This window comes from Hydractinia symbiolongicarpus, chromosome 8, assembly GCF_029227915.1.
Source record: "Hydractinia symbiolongicarpus strain clone_291-10 chromosome 8, HSymV2.1, whole genome shotgun sequence".
Lineage (NCBI taxonomy): Eukaryota > Metazoa > Cnidaria > Hydrozoa > Anthoathecata > Hydractiniidae > Hydractinia > Hydractinia symbiolongicarpus.
In genome coordinates, this window is record NC_079882.1 from 16,254,944 (window position 1) to 16,271,667 (window position 16,724).

General features: G+C 38.0%; 1 protein-coding gene across 2 annotated transcripts in view; it reads left to right on the plus strand.

Moving 5' to 3' along the window:
* The window catches only part of LOC130654847 (ELKS/Rab6-interacting/CAST family member 1-like), a 76,881-nt gene that overhangs the window by 43,765 nt on the left and 16,392 nt on the right, over positions 1-16,724 (plus strand). For both annotated transcript variants that reach the window (XM_057457490.1, XM_057457489.1), the window contains 8 exons: positions 9,994-10,137; positions 10,425-10,577; positions 13,517-13,810; positions 14,155-14,274; positions 14,389-14,579; positions 14,654-14,783; positions 15,026-15,318; positions 15,398-15,539. In XM_057457490.1, the coding sequence (XP_057313473.1) occupies positions 9,994-10,137; positions 10,425-10,577; positions 13,517-13,810; positions 14,155-14,274; positions 14,389-14,579; positions 14,654-14,783; positions 15,026-15,318; positions 15,398-15,539 (1,467 nt within the window). The remainder of the gene's footprint in view (positions 1-9,993; positions 10,138-10,424; positions 10,578-13,516; positions 13,811-14,154; positions 14,275-14,388; positions 14,580-14,653; positions 14,784-15,025; positions 15,319-15,397; positions 15,540-16,724) is intronic.

Sequence of the window (16,724 nt, forward strand, 5' to 3'; positions counted from 1 at the left end):
TCGACTTTAGAGCAAGTCCCGACGATACCATCCACGGGTCTGGACGACCTCTGCAAAGGCTTAGCGATGGCATTACTCTTCACATGACCAAGAAGGCCGACGGCACGGGTGATATACAGTGTTACGTATTCCTTGTAATGGACGCGCAATTGAATATTTTGGATGGTAGGTTTCACAGTGTCGAATATTAAAAGCATCAAAATTTGTTTTTTGTAGGCCTTGGGTCTACAAAATAAATGACAAGCATAGCAGTACTCGCAGGTGGAGCAATAATTAATGGCCTTCAGTGGGTCAAATTTTTTGTTCAGTAAGCTCTCAGGTCATTGTGAAGAGGAAAGAAAACGTCATAACGAGGCTGTAGAAAAATTGCAAGCGGCCCAAGCTCAGTGGGTGCGCGATAGACAAGCAAAAAAAGACTGGTATAACCGACGGCGGGAGGAACAAAGACAAGCGGGTCAAAGTCTCAAGGAATTGCATGAAGGAATGAGGAAGTATTTCATCGCTACAATTGAGAAAGCTCCAAAATTATCCAATTTTTATGTCCCATCGAAGCAGCAACAAGACGGTGAGTTGACGTTCATTATTGGCTCCTTAGCCCTTTTGGTGTTTGTGGCGTACAAATATATGTAATAACATTTTCGATATGTAATAAATATGTCAAAAGCAAAGCATGTTGTTAATCCAGAAGAAGTGAAAAAATTAAGCAACATGTATTACCAACCAGAACATCTATGGACTGGAAAAAAAGCTATCAAATTGCTAGTTGAGAGCTCTGGTCTTTCCAAAAAGAAAGTCATACATTGGCTAAGTCGCTAGCTGTTATGGCTCAGACATATCAAGGGTCCGAAAAAGATCAACTACCCGCATTTCACTGTTACGAGACCCAATGAGATCCACCAGTTTGATCTCTTGTACATGCCCCATGATAAGGTCTATGGAAACATGACAAATATATACTAACAGGCATCGATGTGACCTTGTGATTCAAGGTGGCGAGGCCCCTCAGAACCAAAAAGGCTCATGAGATCGCGGAGATGCGCAAGGACATATACAAAGCGGGATCTCTCTGCTATCCAAAGACTTTCCAGTGCGATAACGGTAGTGAATTCAAATCGGATTTAACGAAATTGCTGAAAGGTAAATGAGTGGAAATCAAAAGGGCAACTACCAAGTACCATCATACTTTCACCGCCTTTGTCAAATCGTATAATAACGTGCTCACCGAGATACTCTTCAAGCCTCAAGATGCCCAGGAGCTGGTCAGTGACGAAACAAGTACCACCTGGGTCAAGCACTTGTACAATATTGTGAAAAGCATGAACAACACCAAGACCGCGATGATATCTATTAAGCCGAGTAAGGCGATTAAGCTCAAGAAAGTTCCGCTTGCGAAAAATGAGCAGCACTGGAAGGAAAAGCCTCTACCGGATGACAGGCTCTATTTGTACTTGCTTCAACCCGGCGAGGGACACAACAATGCTCGGAGATGCACGACCGATACTTGGTGGAGCAAAAAGACGTACAGACTCGACCATATCGTAACTGGTACGAGGTTGTTATACTATTTGGCAGATGGACCTGATCGAAGTTTTGTGGCGGAAGATTTAATGTTGGTTCCAGAGGATGTTGAAATACCTCCGGAGCATGTAAAAAAATGGTAAATTTCTCGATTTTTGTGGTTCATAAGAGCTACAAAAACATATTATGTCATGCTGATATCATACATCCCCTCGAATAACTCGCGTGTGGCGTCATCAGGTAAACTAAAATGATTTCGCCATGAATTAGCTATACCAAGATAATCATCCTTGAACCTGTTCCATGTATGTACGGCGTTGGGATTGTCACATATTGGATTCCTTTCTACCATATCTGGATACAGGGTACGGAGCTGATCGTTTAGAGATCGACGTTGACAACGAATAGTGTTGTGAAGGTGTTGGCCCTTTTTTCCACATTCATTAGGATAGTTCTTGTCAATAACACAGAGTACATTATCATAGGGATAACTAGGAACATACCGATCACGAAGCTCCGCATTTTCCAAGGTTCGTAGATCTAGCTGTTTCTCTCGCTCTTGAAGGTCATCGTTGAGTATTGCCAGGGCTTGACGATGTTCTTCGATTTCATTTTGTAATTTTTCCACACCTCTTTTAGTTATCCTTTTCATGACCTCAATAGCCCTTGGTTTTCGAGATCTATGTACAATCTCTAATGCACCATCCAATGTCACGAAAGCCTCGTCTCTGGTTACTTCCTTGGACAGTGCGTCTAACGCACCATCTGTTATCTCATGACGAGTCGTGGTTTTTACATCTCTGTATGTCTCCTTTATATCAACAATACCCAGAAATCTTCCCAAATCAGCACGTTTAAACATTGGTTGTCCCTGATTGTTTACCAATATCTCAATGGTAGGTAATGTGTTAAATAAGGTAAGTGACATTTTATTATTTACATTACTCCAACAAGGGTCCCAATGAGTAGGACGGTTATGAAAAAATATTTCCTCTGATACCTTACCCTCTCCATGACCTCATTTAACTCCTTCTGGAGGGCCTCCAGTTGACTTTCCAGATAGGGTATGCGTTCGAGCTCTTCATGACAGGCTTTCAGCTGATTTTTTAATGTTCTTATGTATGACATTTATTTAATCCAATATACTCCAGGCTCTGGGATGCTCGAGTCTAATATACAAACACACATGCTTAGAGTTGGTCACCGGGTTCTATTAGAAATACGTAGGGGTCTTTCCACAGTGAGGCTGGATCGAGGTAAGTTCTATTGAAACGTATCGTGGGGCAAACGATTATAATATTATGAAAGTGACCCTTGTATTCATTTTCCAAAAGATCGAGAACATGCTGCGTTTTTCCGCATCCTGTGTAGCCTGTGAATATCGGTGTATGGGGTTCTTTAACAACATTCATGTTTGTGGTATGCCATGGGCAGACAACGAAACCTGGAAGGTGCTTACTTGGGTTTTGGGACTATACTCGCTGGGATGCAGCCCTTGCTTACAGCCATTTCACGACTTCCTTGACCTGCTGTAAAATATGCTACCATTTTCATAACATCGCTGGTATCCAATTTGGTGGAAGGATTCGAGATCCCAAGGAACTTCTTACCAACCATGGCATATGCAAATGTGAACCCGAGGTCCACAACTGTCTCATAGATCATATCGATGATTTACTTTTGCTGTGGGCTTACGTTTGTAGACATGCTTTATTATAAGACTCATCGCATCTTAAAAATATCAATATTGTGGTTCGTGGTAGGTTTTTGCTGAACCGTTGGTGGAGGCTGCTGGGTACCCGCAGGTCTCTTACGGATAAAATATATGACACCTCCAATACAGGCGATTGCAAGTAGGCTTCCACCAATGTATACACCACTGCTTGATTGTATAGAAGTGCCTCCAGAAGAGGTTTTGACTGGAGGTTGTACAGCACCCTTTTGTTGATTCAGATCTTCCTTCCTCTTCTTCATCAGTGCCGCCAACTTGTGACCCTGTGCTACTCTCCCCGGATGCTTTACTGGCTTTGTAATAACTCTCTCTTCTTGTGGCTGTTCAATGCTCAGTTCTTTATAACTCCAACGAGTTATAAAAATCACTTCCCTCTAGCTTAATCTTCATAACATACAAGGCCTCCTCTTGGTGGCCTTTAAACCGTTTCTACCATCGACCATAACCCTATTCATATGTTTGGTTGCCACTAAATCATATGCTTGTGGTGGGAAGCGATCTCCTGCAGGTGTCAGGATTTCTATACCATGTGCACAGTCCCCGTAAACGGCTGCAATATCTGTATACCTGCAGGCTGTTCTTCCGCCTGTGAGTAACAAGTTTACCCGTTCAACCAACTCACGATTACCCGTGTGTATCTTCGATAGGCTGTTTCCCATTCTTTTCTTTATCTTCATCAACCTGCTCTTCACCACTCTTGGACGTTGAGAGCTGGGTATGATTAATGGTATGTGCCGCTACCAACAAAGGCGCAAGAAATTTCCCGAATGCTGTATAGACGAGGATTCCAAGATCAGCCATGGATTCGCAGATAATAGGATCATTTTCTAAACCATGACGGAGATATCGAGGGGTACAATATTTCCTATTGCTTTAGTGTACAAGCTTATCATATGGGTTGAAAGGGCCAAGGCAGTCTTCTGCCCTTTTTCCACCAACTCGCATTCAGTAAAATCATTATAAATTTTGTCAATGACCTCAGGTGAAGATTTGTCCAGGAACACCTCCGTATATTTTTTCAATAGTAAACGAGGCTTGGATTTTCGGGCATCCTTTAAAGCCTGGCGTTTATCTATAGGTTCATCAACAGCCTCTGCTGGTGTATCGATATCAAAAATATCAACGAGATTTGACATCTTTATTAATAGCTTTCTATACCTACAAAAGCAGAACACGATCAATACGTACGGCAGGAGTACAGCGAGACATAGGGATATCTCGCATAGCATGTTTATTTTTCAAACCACAACCCTCGTAAGGGAACCCTCTGGGTGCTTTGTTGTTGTTGTTTGAACCCAGAGGGTTTTTGATTCTGCAAGTATACCACTCAGAGCATTTGGTTTTCCATATCCGAGGTGTTTTTTCAGTGCTGTCCTGCTTTGCAGGCTTAGCGTACTTGCTCTTTATACTCTATACAGAATGTCGTGCTTGTACTACGCATTACCGAAACCCATCTTTTTAAGTGAGCACTTTCAGAGGCCGTTCCTAGCACTGACATTTAACCAGCATTTTGGCACAATTTTTCCCGACTGGCACAGTGTGTGGTAGAAACCGGGGCGAGACGGCCGCCTCCAGGTAAGGCATGGTCTCTCCCGCCCATCCGTACCCTTCAGCCAGGTCTAAGCCTGCTACCACAATTTTACTATATATCAAGCTTCGTATATAACTATTCAGTATCACCTTGAGTATTACCTGTGTGAAAATTCACGCATCACTGGTTAGGTTGTTTACGCATCATACAGAAAACCTCTTGATTATTGAGAAATGTTTATCATTTCTGAATGGATGAGGCAAATGAGTTTGTTCTTGTTTTTACCGACTCATACTGAAGAGGAGATATATCTACAACCTTTCTTTTGATTCTCCACGATCCACATTGGTTGCATGTTGGTGTAATGGAGTCGTGCGAGTTGAACTTCTACGCTTGGATATTCACCATTATCTCGATACTTGAGTGGTACCTGGTGATCTAGTTCCCACTGTCCCCGGTTGCTCCAGCTCATCCCATCTCTGAATTGATCTTGGATATGGCCAATGAAAGTGCAGATATTGCATCCAAGGTACTGCTGGGAGGCTATCTCCGTGTCATTGTTTAGAGCAGCGCGAATCCTGGCTAGAATGCGGTGATACTGATACCCAGGAAAATCACAATCCTTACAATGACCATGCAGTTTTTTATGCGGACATTTGGTACGTTCCCGTGACGCATTATGACTATCCAAGCATTTGATACATTGTTTTGTCCGTTGCCTGTTACGCTTGTTGATCTTGAAATTATCAAAAGATAAAGTTTTTTTACAGTTTGAACAGCACTTGGTCTCCTCCATTTTTTGTTGTATATACTATTAATATATACAAACTTTGGACAAGAGTCATCACTTATAATTCTAATGGCTTTGTATGAACACCATCCTCATGTACAACTTTCTTATTATAGAACGCTGATAGACCTAGCTTATTTTGCTGATATGTGACCATCCCTTGATTATGTACCCGGAACCCCCGATTTTTTGCATTATCCAACTCTCCATTAAGTGCTCGCATATATCTAGACCATGTTATCTCGTTCTGTCTTTTTGACATGCCTTTACACGAGAATTCCGTGCCATCTTGACCTTCGACAAAGTAACATTTACACGTCAGCGCTATCATCCTGGATCCGATGAATTCTTCTTTGAACAAACCTCCGGTGCGACTCGAGTGCTTGTTGGTAACGAGCCAATGAGCCACATCCTCATCGTACTGCTCGAGTAATTCAGGACGAACAACATCACGTAGTTTATCTCTAGAAATCGCAAAATATGCAGAGTCCGTATCCATGTAAATGTACTCGAAATCTCGACGATCTACGTACTTGTCGAGAAAATTGTAGTAAAATTCGAGCATACGCAATTTAGCCAATTGATACACTAGAATTCCACATTGATACGCCCTATTTATGGAAAAGCCTTGTTTAAGCCGCCTTACTTCGTACGCGTCTCCAATTTCTTCAAGATCGTCCAAGTATGGGCTCCTCATAGCGGCATCTACTACCTTTTCATCCTTTGTAAATGTGGTATTGTTATGCCCCGCCAGGTCCTCGATCATCTTTCCGTAGAAGCTGCAATTTTGCTGTATCGCCAGCGATGCACTTGTCGGGGTCTTTATCAGCTTGACGCCGCGCATTCGCGATTTCTTCCGGGAACCAAGCGAATGGTTTACCGCGTTTGAATTTGAGTAGTTGGTAGCAAACCGTATTTTTTAAACCCTGATTAAGATACCATTTAAGCAGGTCCGTACAAAGCAGGATCTTATAAGCTCTCATCACTCCCAACAGCTTCCTAGTGCCTGGTATACGTTTTCGCCCTGTCTTGGTCAAATAATCTTGCATATGCTGCGGAATTTGATTGTCAGCGATCTCTCTAACCACAAATAACGGTGACATTTCGCTAAATTTGTTGTACAACTCAGTAGGGACTTCAGTATCAACTTGAGGAAACCCGAAGAGCAATCCATCAAGAATGTCTCGCACCAGATCATCTATTTTTTCAGCAGGGTCTGCCATTCTGATCAGCTTCTCCTTACAACAAGGGAAGTCCTGCAGCAGGGTGCTAGGGTAGAGCATATTTGCGTCATACCCGAGTATAGTCTTACATTTTTTTGGTTCGTTATAAATATGTGAGCGAATACCCGTCACATTACTCTCATGGTACCTGCAAAATACGATAGCTGGACCACCTACCATGCCTGTTTGGAGGAGTTCTTTGTACATATTGTACAAGCGTTTTGAACATCCTTGCATGCTTTGCATAAGGCTTTGATACAACAAGCCTCGCATTTATGCTTACACGGATCACCCGGAGCATAAAGCTTTATATCCGGGTTCAACCACAAGGATTTTTTCAGTACATACCGCATTGACACACCCGGAATGCTAACAGCATCTTTCAAAATGTCAATCTCATCCTCGTATTACGTGTTGCGGGTCTTGTCGACGGCCTCGATAAATGGTATTACGTCTGCCATATTGTATTCACCTAACCAATCTAGCATCGTGACGCATTCTCCATTAAAAAACTCATTTCTGAACGTCTGGTAATCTTCGGGTGAGAGGGTGTTTTTACCACTGAGTGTGCTATAAAAAGCCTTATGATCGACTGGGCCCACATGGTTCAATTTTTCGTAGCAGGACAACCACTCGTACGGAAACACAAGCTTCTCGAGATCACAATCCAATGATTTGCACCATTTTTCATAACTCAAGCCTAGTGCGAAGAAATTTTTTATATCGATGAATTTGAACCTCGAGGTAGTTAGAAACATGTAATCATTATCCTTTTTCGCTACTTTGATATTATCATCATCCGCACAATTCGTTCGACAAAATACTGCTTTAACATGTTGATATCGTACTTGCCACTGTTAAAGCCTATCACCGTCACTTGATTTATCCATTCATGCCAAGCATTTTGAGTTTGTTCCGGGAGCATATTGAAATCATCTGGCTTGGGATATATCAGTTCGACTTCTTGGACAATCCTCATTTGTCTCTGCTCCAGTTGCTCAACAAATTTTTGCACAAGCACCTTTGGGTCTTCATTCATGATGAATGTTGGATGTTCCTGCAGACTGGATGGCTACACTTACAGGTATATGCTCGGAGATATATGTTAAATCAGGCTGCTGATTCAATGATGCCAGCAGGGCCTCGAAATCAAATGTTATAAAATAGGGATATGGTCGAAATTTTTTCTTGAATACCCTCTTAACTTTAAGCGGATTTTCACACTCCCATGCAGTGACAAGATTGTAGCCTAAATTTCGAATGTGGTCTTCTTTAAATTTGGTACGATTGAAATTATTTTTATCTACGTTTGTTCGCTTTTGTTGACATGGATGCCCATGCCATTTGCAACCGTGATTTCGTACACTGTCTTTGTATGGGGCTCATACCCATCGATCTTGTATACAGCCTTACTACCCTCACGTATCACACGCTCTCCCCCATGCCCACAGAGTGCGTGGTGTATATGCCTACCTGTTTGCTCTGACATGGCCTCAATCCATTGGCATGCCGCGTAACTGAAACCTTTATCGGGGTAGAATACCTTCTCCGAGCTACTCTGCATCCGTTCGATCTTTTCACCTCTGCAAATAATGTTGGTCTTGATACCTTTGCATTCATTCTGTTTATGTCGTGCGAGGTTCTCCGATCTGTTGAATCTTTGTGTACAAACCTCGCATTCCCAATGCTGCGTCAATACATCCATTTTCTTGATATAAAAACAGTGACCACCTAACATACCAATGTTGATTGTGCCCAAACCCTTTTTGTATTGGCCTTGTCCATATACGAGACTCCATGGGGCCTTAGCATTAACATTAGCATTAACATAAGGGTCTTTGGTTCAAAGATCCTTATGTTAATTTTGAATTTTTTGGCAATGCCCTTTAAGTCCACGAGCCTCGTAGCCCTTACCTCTTCCCTCTTTAATTTAGGTTCGTCATAGTATTCACGAGCTAATTTGAGGGCTGTCTTTGTGAGGAACTCTGTCCCTCTTTTTACATCCGCTCTCTTCCCTACAGCTAGACACCTCCAGAAGCATAGATTGTCCGTTCTAGCATCTTCACCGTCTATGGCATAGATACATCTTTTTCCGCGCAGCCAATCTGGTAATGGTCCACATCCAAGTAGGGGTTCCCTCGTAGAAATTATCTTGATCTAAACGTGTCTAAATACTACCTTGCCCTCGTATGCTCCTGGTGTCTCGATAGTTCTGTCTGGTGGTAAATAGGCTTTGACCCAAAATTCTGCATCCTCCAGATCAAGTCCCTTATTTTCTCATTCAGCGATAAAAGCCTTTATGTCAGCCATGTTTGAAAGTGACCTTGAGCTCTTGGTTTTGTGATAATTCGCAACATCTCCCCTGCCTCGGTAAATCTCGCAGCCTAAGCTGTATATTACCTTCACACGCATGTCTACATGGGGGGTGATTTTTCGCATGATAGCGTCCGTCAATGGCTGGTTAAGGTTTTTGCTGAACCTCCATGTTTTGATGCGGTTTCCGTCTTCTATCATTTCCGCGTCATCATCAAAAATATTATGTATATCCTCAATTACATCAGTATTGGTGGCATGCTTCGATTCTTTTCCAATCATGTGTTTGAGGTCCTCAATTCCTTGGTATTCATCTTCAATGGTGATCCGTTGAACCTCATCGTGGAGAGTTGGTGCTCCTGAAAATTGATCCCTGACCCTGTTATAATAGTAACTAACGGTATCCCGAACGCTCTTTAGTTGCTTAGCGCGAGCTTCGCGAGTTGCCGCTACTAGTGCTGATACTGTATCATATAGTTTACTGATTGCAGTTTTGAACCAACTCATTGCTTTATTATATACAGATTTTCTTTTCAACCAGAAAATTTTGTTTGGTCAAGAATTGAATATTTTGGGAATTTCCCTTACTCATATTCTGTATACTAGCATATATAGTATATATGCTATTGCGCATGCGTTGATGATGTCATATATATATTATTATTATTTGTATTGATATGAATATGTGTTAGTTATTGGCATTTATATATTATTATGTGTTAGTATCAGCATATGATTTAGTTTTTACTTGTTTTGGGATGGAGGTGGTGGTGGAAGTGGTGGAAGCGGGGTTTTTTAGGGGTAAAGGTGTGGAAGGAGCGAAAACTGTATATATTCACTCCTTACTACTACTGGAGTAAATCTGATTTTTTCCCGATTTATCCAGTTAGAATCTTTGGAAAGAAAGTTTGAAGAAAATGAGATGGATAAACTAAACAGTGAACGAAAGAGTTCTACACCAGCTGAGATAGAATGGCTTCGAGATGTATTGCAATCAAAAGAAAAAGAATTATGTGCTGTTCAGAAGAAGGTTCGATGATTTTTATTTTTTTATTTCTTGTGTGGTTTTACGTCGTTTAAGACCTGTGTTTTATGGAGGTCCATAAATTAAAGTAAAAATCCCTTTTTGTGCCCTGTGTATTTCACCCAAAGACAGAAAGAATACCATAGTTGCCCCTTTCCTTCCTAAGTAGAAAGGTTGTTTGTTTGAAGAAATGATGATGTTGGAGTTTGGGATCTGTAATCTATTAATATATACTTACAAGCTCTTATTGTCAAAAGTAATAGGAAACTTCTAGAAATACTTTTACAATTCAGTTGGTCACAATGAGAGGAAAACTTCAAGATGCTGAAAAACTAAGTGAAAATTTCGAACAGCAGTTAAAGAAATTAAAGGCGAGTGATTCCGCAACAGAACTGAGGGAAATCATTTTACAAAAGGAAAAAGATATAAATGACGTCGCGGTGAAGGTATAATTTATCACTGTTATAACTTATAAGTGGTGGGGAAAGGGGGGTGGGGCATCCATACGTATAAATAGGAGGCAAAAAAGGCTATAGTAAAAGGCTATGAATAGGTGGGGAGAAGATCTTTGGTTGAAATCAGTCAATTTAAAAATGCAATAACATTACAATATGTCATAGTTTTCCTTCTTTTTATTTCTGCTAGCTTATGTTAATTGTATTAAGATGGTGTATACAAACTTAATTGACCTCTTGTAAGTGAGCGACATCATTGTCGGTCCTGTGTGTGCGAATGTGTATTGTAATGGCAAGCAGTGCAAATTGTCGATTTCTTTCTTCTTTTTTTGCGTCTCGATTGCTTCATATTTGCAGTCTTTCTAATGCAATATATTTCATGTCAGCAATTTTTCGACGAATTGAAATGCTACTTGCCTGCTTCACGTCTGCAAACAAAAATGAGAGCAAAAATTTTTTAAATTTAAGTTACACTGTTAACTCATCAAGATGCGCCTAGGCAATAATTAGAAAGGCTTTAATTATCACACAACCTGATCATTAGTCAAAAAGTAAGAATCCAAAAGTTTTTTATTCTATCACAGAGTTATATTATTTTTTGTTTTTGATTATTTTTTTTGGTTGGCTTCCGGCAACTAGTAGTGTTGTGTAGTTGATTTGTGTGTACCGCGCAGAATGTGGATAGTTTTGGTAAATGGGTTGGAAAAAATGTTGGGTATAATTGCCAAGAAAATATAACTCTGTTATGGAATAAAAGGTTATGGAAGTCAATTATGTGGGAAACCAATTTGAAATAGTAATTCAAAGTTAAATTTTTATAATAATTTCTTGCTTAGCACTGGTTAGCTTTATGTCCGTTATTCTTAGCTAGCTAGCTGCAATTGATTTTTAATGCAGCATGTTTTTACCCAAGTTAAAAACTTAAAATTAGGCCCCAACATTTCCAATAGTGGAGAATAGAGTTTTATAGTATAACTTCGCATGTTTTTGCATATCAGTAGATTTATGGCTTTACAGTTTCATGACTTTTTGCCTGACAATGTAATAACCTCTATATAAAAATAAAAAACTAATTCATTGCACTGGGGAATGAAGCCTGAATCATTTTCAGTGTGCTAAAAAGCACTTTGCATGCTTTGCTTGTGGTTTAAGTTCCAACTTATCATGGGAGCCCTTTGCTCAATGCAGAAAACCTTGGGAAACCTCTACACCACTCAAATTTTCCATAACATTTGGTCCAAATCTTATATCTTGCTTCTTTATTTTTTGCTTTTATAAGTGTTATTACTTATGTATCTTTTGTTGATGTGAAAACGAAATCAGTATCTACCAAAGTAAAGATGTAACAATTGATAACATAAAGCGATATAAGCAAAATTAAAAGATAAGAGTAAACAACTGGAATACTTTTAAGGACACTACTGGTGCACCATTAATGAAGATGCTAGTACTGCTTTTTTTAATGTTGAACGTGTCTTTAAAAATGAGACAACTTCTGGATGATAGATTCTAATGTGAAAAAAATTTACATCAAGTAGTTTTTGGATTTTCAATAAAATTGCTTTGAGGTTCTTAAAGATACATTAAATATATGTTTTTTCTTATAAAGAATATTATATATTTGTTGTTTTACAAAGGGTCTAAAAAATCGCTTAAAAAATCGCCAAAAAAGGTTGGTAAACATTTTCATTTGCTTAAAATGTTAGTCATTTTCGAACAAAATATAGTCACTCTTTACGGACTAATTGTTGACACATTTTGCTAACTAATTTCTGGAAATCCTGTTGGGTTTATAAAGTACACTAGTTGTTAAGCCATGGAAAAATCCACAGGCTTGCCCATCAGCAAATTATTTCTGCCATTTAATACAGTTATTATCATAAAGACTACAACCCTGGAAATAATTTTTGATAAATTGTCCGTTTTTCAGCTCTTTCTTCACATGGCGAAAGAGCTTCATCAACTAGTAGGCTGCATAAGTCCTAATTTGCAGGGGTGTGGGCCGAATGACCATTGTCAAATATATGCTAGCTGCATTTTCCACATTGTCAGCATTATAGCATTATAGAACAACTCGGAAAGGCCTGAAATATAAATATAAATAGAATTATAGGATGCTGACATCAGCACACTAAGATTTTGGATCTAACCCAAGATCCTGAGTCCGCTGTGAACATTGTCAAGTTTGCAGTGCATGTTATTTAGATAGAAATGCCGTTTTTATTTGCTTGTGGTTGTGATTTTCGAAATTGTAGTCGGTAGCCTATTGATAAATTCACGGCTTCTTTATATACTGCATTTTGTGTATCTATAACACGACCTTTTTTCTTGTTCACAAGCAGACAGCATAAAGAGACTAGTCGGTAGCCCTTTGATAAATCCACAGGTTTGTTCGTCCATTATATAGTGCATTTTATGTTTTCGTAGCACAACCTTTTTCTCGCACACAAGCAGACAGAATGCAGGTATTAATAGAGATAAATATGCATAATGAATTAACAATTTCTCCTTGTTTAAATAACAATTTCAATTAAAAACTGAAAACTGAAAATACACGACTGTTAAATCATCTTAATTTTAAGGCAATTTGTTTGTTAATGCACTAGAAAAAGGACAAGTAAGAATTGTTTAAACAACTTTTACCAACATATTTACTAAAAGGTTTGCTCTATTTGTATGGGATTTTTTTAACAAACAAAACTGTTTTTTTTTGTCCTGTCAGACTTATTTAGGAATTACAGCATAAATATATGAAATATTGTATATAGATAGATGCTTTTAAAATATGTAGAAAGAAAAATCATTATAACTTTTTGTGACCCTTCTGTATCAAAATTATAGTAACATTTCCTAGCAACATTTGGAATACCTGTATGTGGCAATTAAGTTTGTAACTATGTTGGCTTTCCTTAAGTATTTTTGTTTTATAGTACGAAAAACTTGATAAGTATTTAGCAGAAAGAGAAGTCGCCCTGGAACATTCTCGGGATGAGTTAAAAGAACTGAAAGCTAAATGCTCAAGTTTTAATATCATTAAAGATCAATTAGAGAATCAAGTTTATGAACAAAAAGCTTTGATTGATCGTTTGCAAAAACAAAAAGATAGATTTGGTGCACCGAAGGAAGAAACAGTGTCACTTGTTATTTTTGATGAGCTGAAAAACAAGAATGAAAAACTCCAGAAAAGTTTCGACGAGAAAGAAAAAGCGGTGCAAAGCTACCAGGTTGAGTGTACATTTCTTTTATTTTGAGACAATTTTCAGATTTTCATTATTAAATTAGGGATGGCATGGTAAGAGTGTAATTTGTTAATTTTGTTAACCAGCATAATACTGGAGCTTAGAGATAGCTTATGTTATAAGTTTTTTTTACAAAAGCAAGAGCTTGCAAGCAGGCTGGGTATTTCAAGCATTGCTAAAGGATGCTAAAAATGCAAAGATTAGAATTATAAAGACGTTGTTTAAAATCTGCTGCATTGAAGTTAGAAACCAGTGTCACCCTTATTTAGAACAGTTTAAACCTCTCCAAACAGTACAAAACAATTGTGAAACATGCATGTTTTTGTTAGGCGCAACTCGAAAAAATAAACAAAAGGATAAAAGAGAAAGACGGTTTAATCACCTCCTTACAAAATGATGTAACCGTTCAATCAGATAAATTGCAAGAAGAGCAAGAACGTACAAATAAGGTTAGATTTTAATGCTTTGCTTCTACGTGCTTGGAACAAATCAAAGGAATAAACATTCCCCTTTTCTTTCAACAATTTGTGAAAAATCAATCTTAGTCCTACTTATATATTTAGCTTCAAATTGAAAAAGACAAAATTGTAAAAGAATTGAATGTTAGCATGCAAAAGATGTTAGAGATCGAGAAGCATCGGACCCGTTCAGCGTCCGAAGGACGTTCAGTATCACCTGTGAAAGATAACAAAACGACTAAGCATCTTTGGGACGAACTTTCTAAGAAAGAATCAAGAATTGAAGAACTTGAGAAGTACATAACTTTTTATATATCGTGACTGTGTCGGCTTTGCATATAATTTTCATTTCCATGTATTCTTCCTTTAGGCAAATTAAAGAAAAAAATCGACAAATCACAACATTGAAAAAAGCTCAAAATTTGGAAAAAGAAAAACAACATCAAAAGCTTAACGAAAGCAAAAAATCGGAATTATCAATTCAGATCCATGAGCTTCAGGTTTGTAGCTATTTTATTGTTATAGTAGTCATTGAACACAAACAAATTTTATCAATAAATTAACAATTTTTGTGAATAAAATTTCGTTGCAAGACATTCTCTTATTTCAAAAATTTCCTACGTTTTTATTGTGCCCAAATTATTCTGCAAAATTCGGAAAAACTACCGAAATATTTTAGTTTACTTCCACTGAAATTAGAAGGCTCTATTGTATATCTGTGATGCAAAACACATACTTTTAGGAAGAGAATGAGAAAAGGCTTACGCGGATTACGATGCTTGAGGATGCTCTAAGAGAAAGTGTGAATATAGCCGCGGAACGAGAGGATATACTAGCTCGCCATGTTGAAATGTCGGAGGAGGCTGCCAAAAAACTCACCGAGTCTGAGGGAGAATATGACCGCATAGTTGTGGAAAAAGCAATTACAAATATTAAAAATGCGTTTTTGATTTTGTCACTGAGCGAGCGTGATGCGTTGATCGCTTCTATGAAGGCGACAAAGACGCTACACATTGAAGAACTTCTCAATATTAAGTAAGTCACCATTCTTCGTTCATGTATTATTCGCGGCAGTGTTTATTATAAAATTAACTTCCACTTATTGAACTTGTAGACAAGAGGGATTGTTGGTATCAATCTCGGAAAAAGACACGCAAATAGCTCATCTGGAATTATCTTCGCCTAAAACCAAGCGGCAAGAAATTAAAAAAATGAAAGCTGAAAAGGAGAAGTTCGTTTTAGAACTGAAAGAACAAGTAAGTTCAAGTTCTTTACAAGGAAAAGTGAAACATAATTGTTTTTATGTGTTACAGCTGTCACTATCAGCTATTATATTCATTGTTCGCACCTGACAGCGTTTTTAGTATAAGAAAACTGGTTTCTTCAGGTGGCAGTAGCCCGTCTGAAATTCTAATTAGTTACTAAATGTTATTTTTATAGCTATAATTCTATTATCTTTCACTTAAAATGCCCAGCTTCAACAATTCCTCTTTAAACTCAAAACGTAAATAAATAATTATTTCTGCTGAATATAGCACCATGTGCTTGTTAAGGCGAGTGTAAAGGAAAAAATGATTTTTTTTTTCGTTTATGTTCTTTTCTTCGTGAAATTAGGGCAAAATATACTAAACTTTTTAATTATGAATTTTTTTTAAAAAAATTCTGTCTGGATGTATCTCTGTTTATTTTGTTTGTTTATGTTTACCCACTAACAACGCTGTGATGATCTTTGTAACACTCTATCTGTATCATACTGAAGAGGTGTTATCTCGCAATTGAATGGAACTTTTACAATAAAACATCTTCAATCAATTTTTCTTTAGTATCATTGTGATTTTGAATTAATAATGAATTTCAAGACTTTGGTTCTTTTTTCTATTTTTCCCATGTTAGTTTTAAATTCCACACCAACAACTCCCACTTTTCTTATTCATGTGCTCACGTGCGCATATTTCCTTCAAACAAGAACTATTTTGTAGAGCTGATATTAAAAACCTGTAAAGTGTAATTTCATTGCTGTAAGCCGCATGTGAGTAAAAACGTCAAAACTTAAACTCTTTTTCTCAGTGTTTATTTTTTGATAAAATGGTATCTACATTTGAACTTTCTTTTACAAAACTAAATAACGCTTGTGTAGGATAGCTGTTTTAAAATAAAGCTAAATAATGTATCTAAAAAGGTTGTTTTTATTTTTTTTGTAAAAACAAGCTTAACTTCTTTTACAGCCGTCTATGTGAAAGAAAACAAGTTAAAAATGTAGCATTTGGAAGAATATGAAATGTAAAAAAACTATAAAATTTTGAATAAAATAATAAAAAACCTTTTTCCAGCTGGGAAGAATGGTCAACAAATTTTGAAAAAAAATTCAGCCGTTTTGTAAGAGAAACATCAGTTGGGAGAGACTAGGGTAAATTTTGTATACAGCTAACCTTCAAACGACC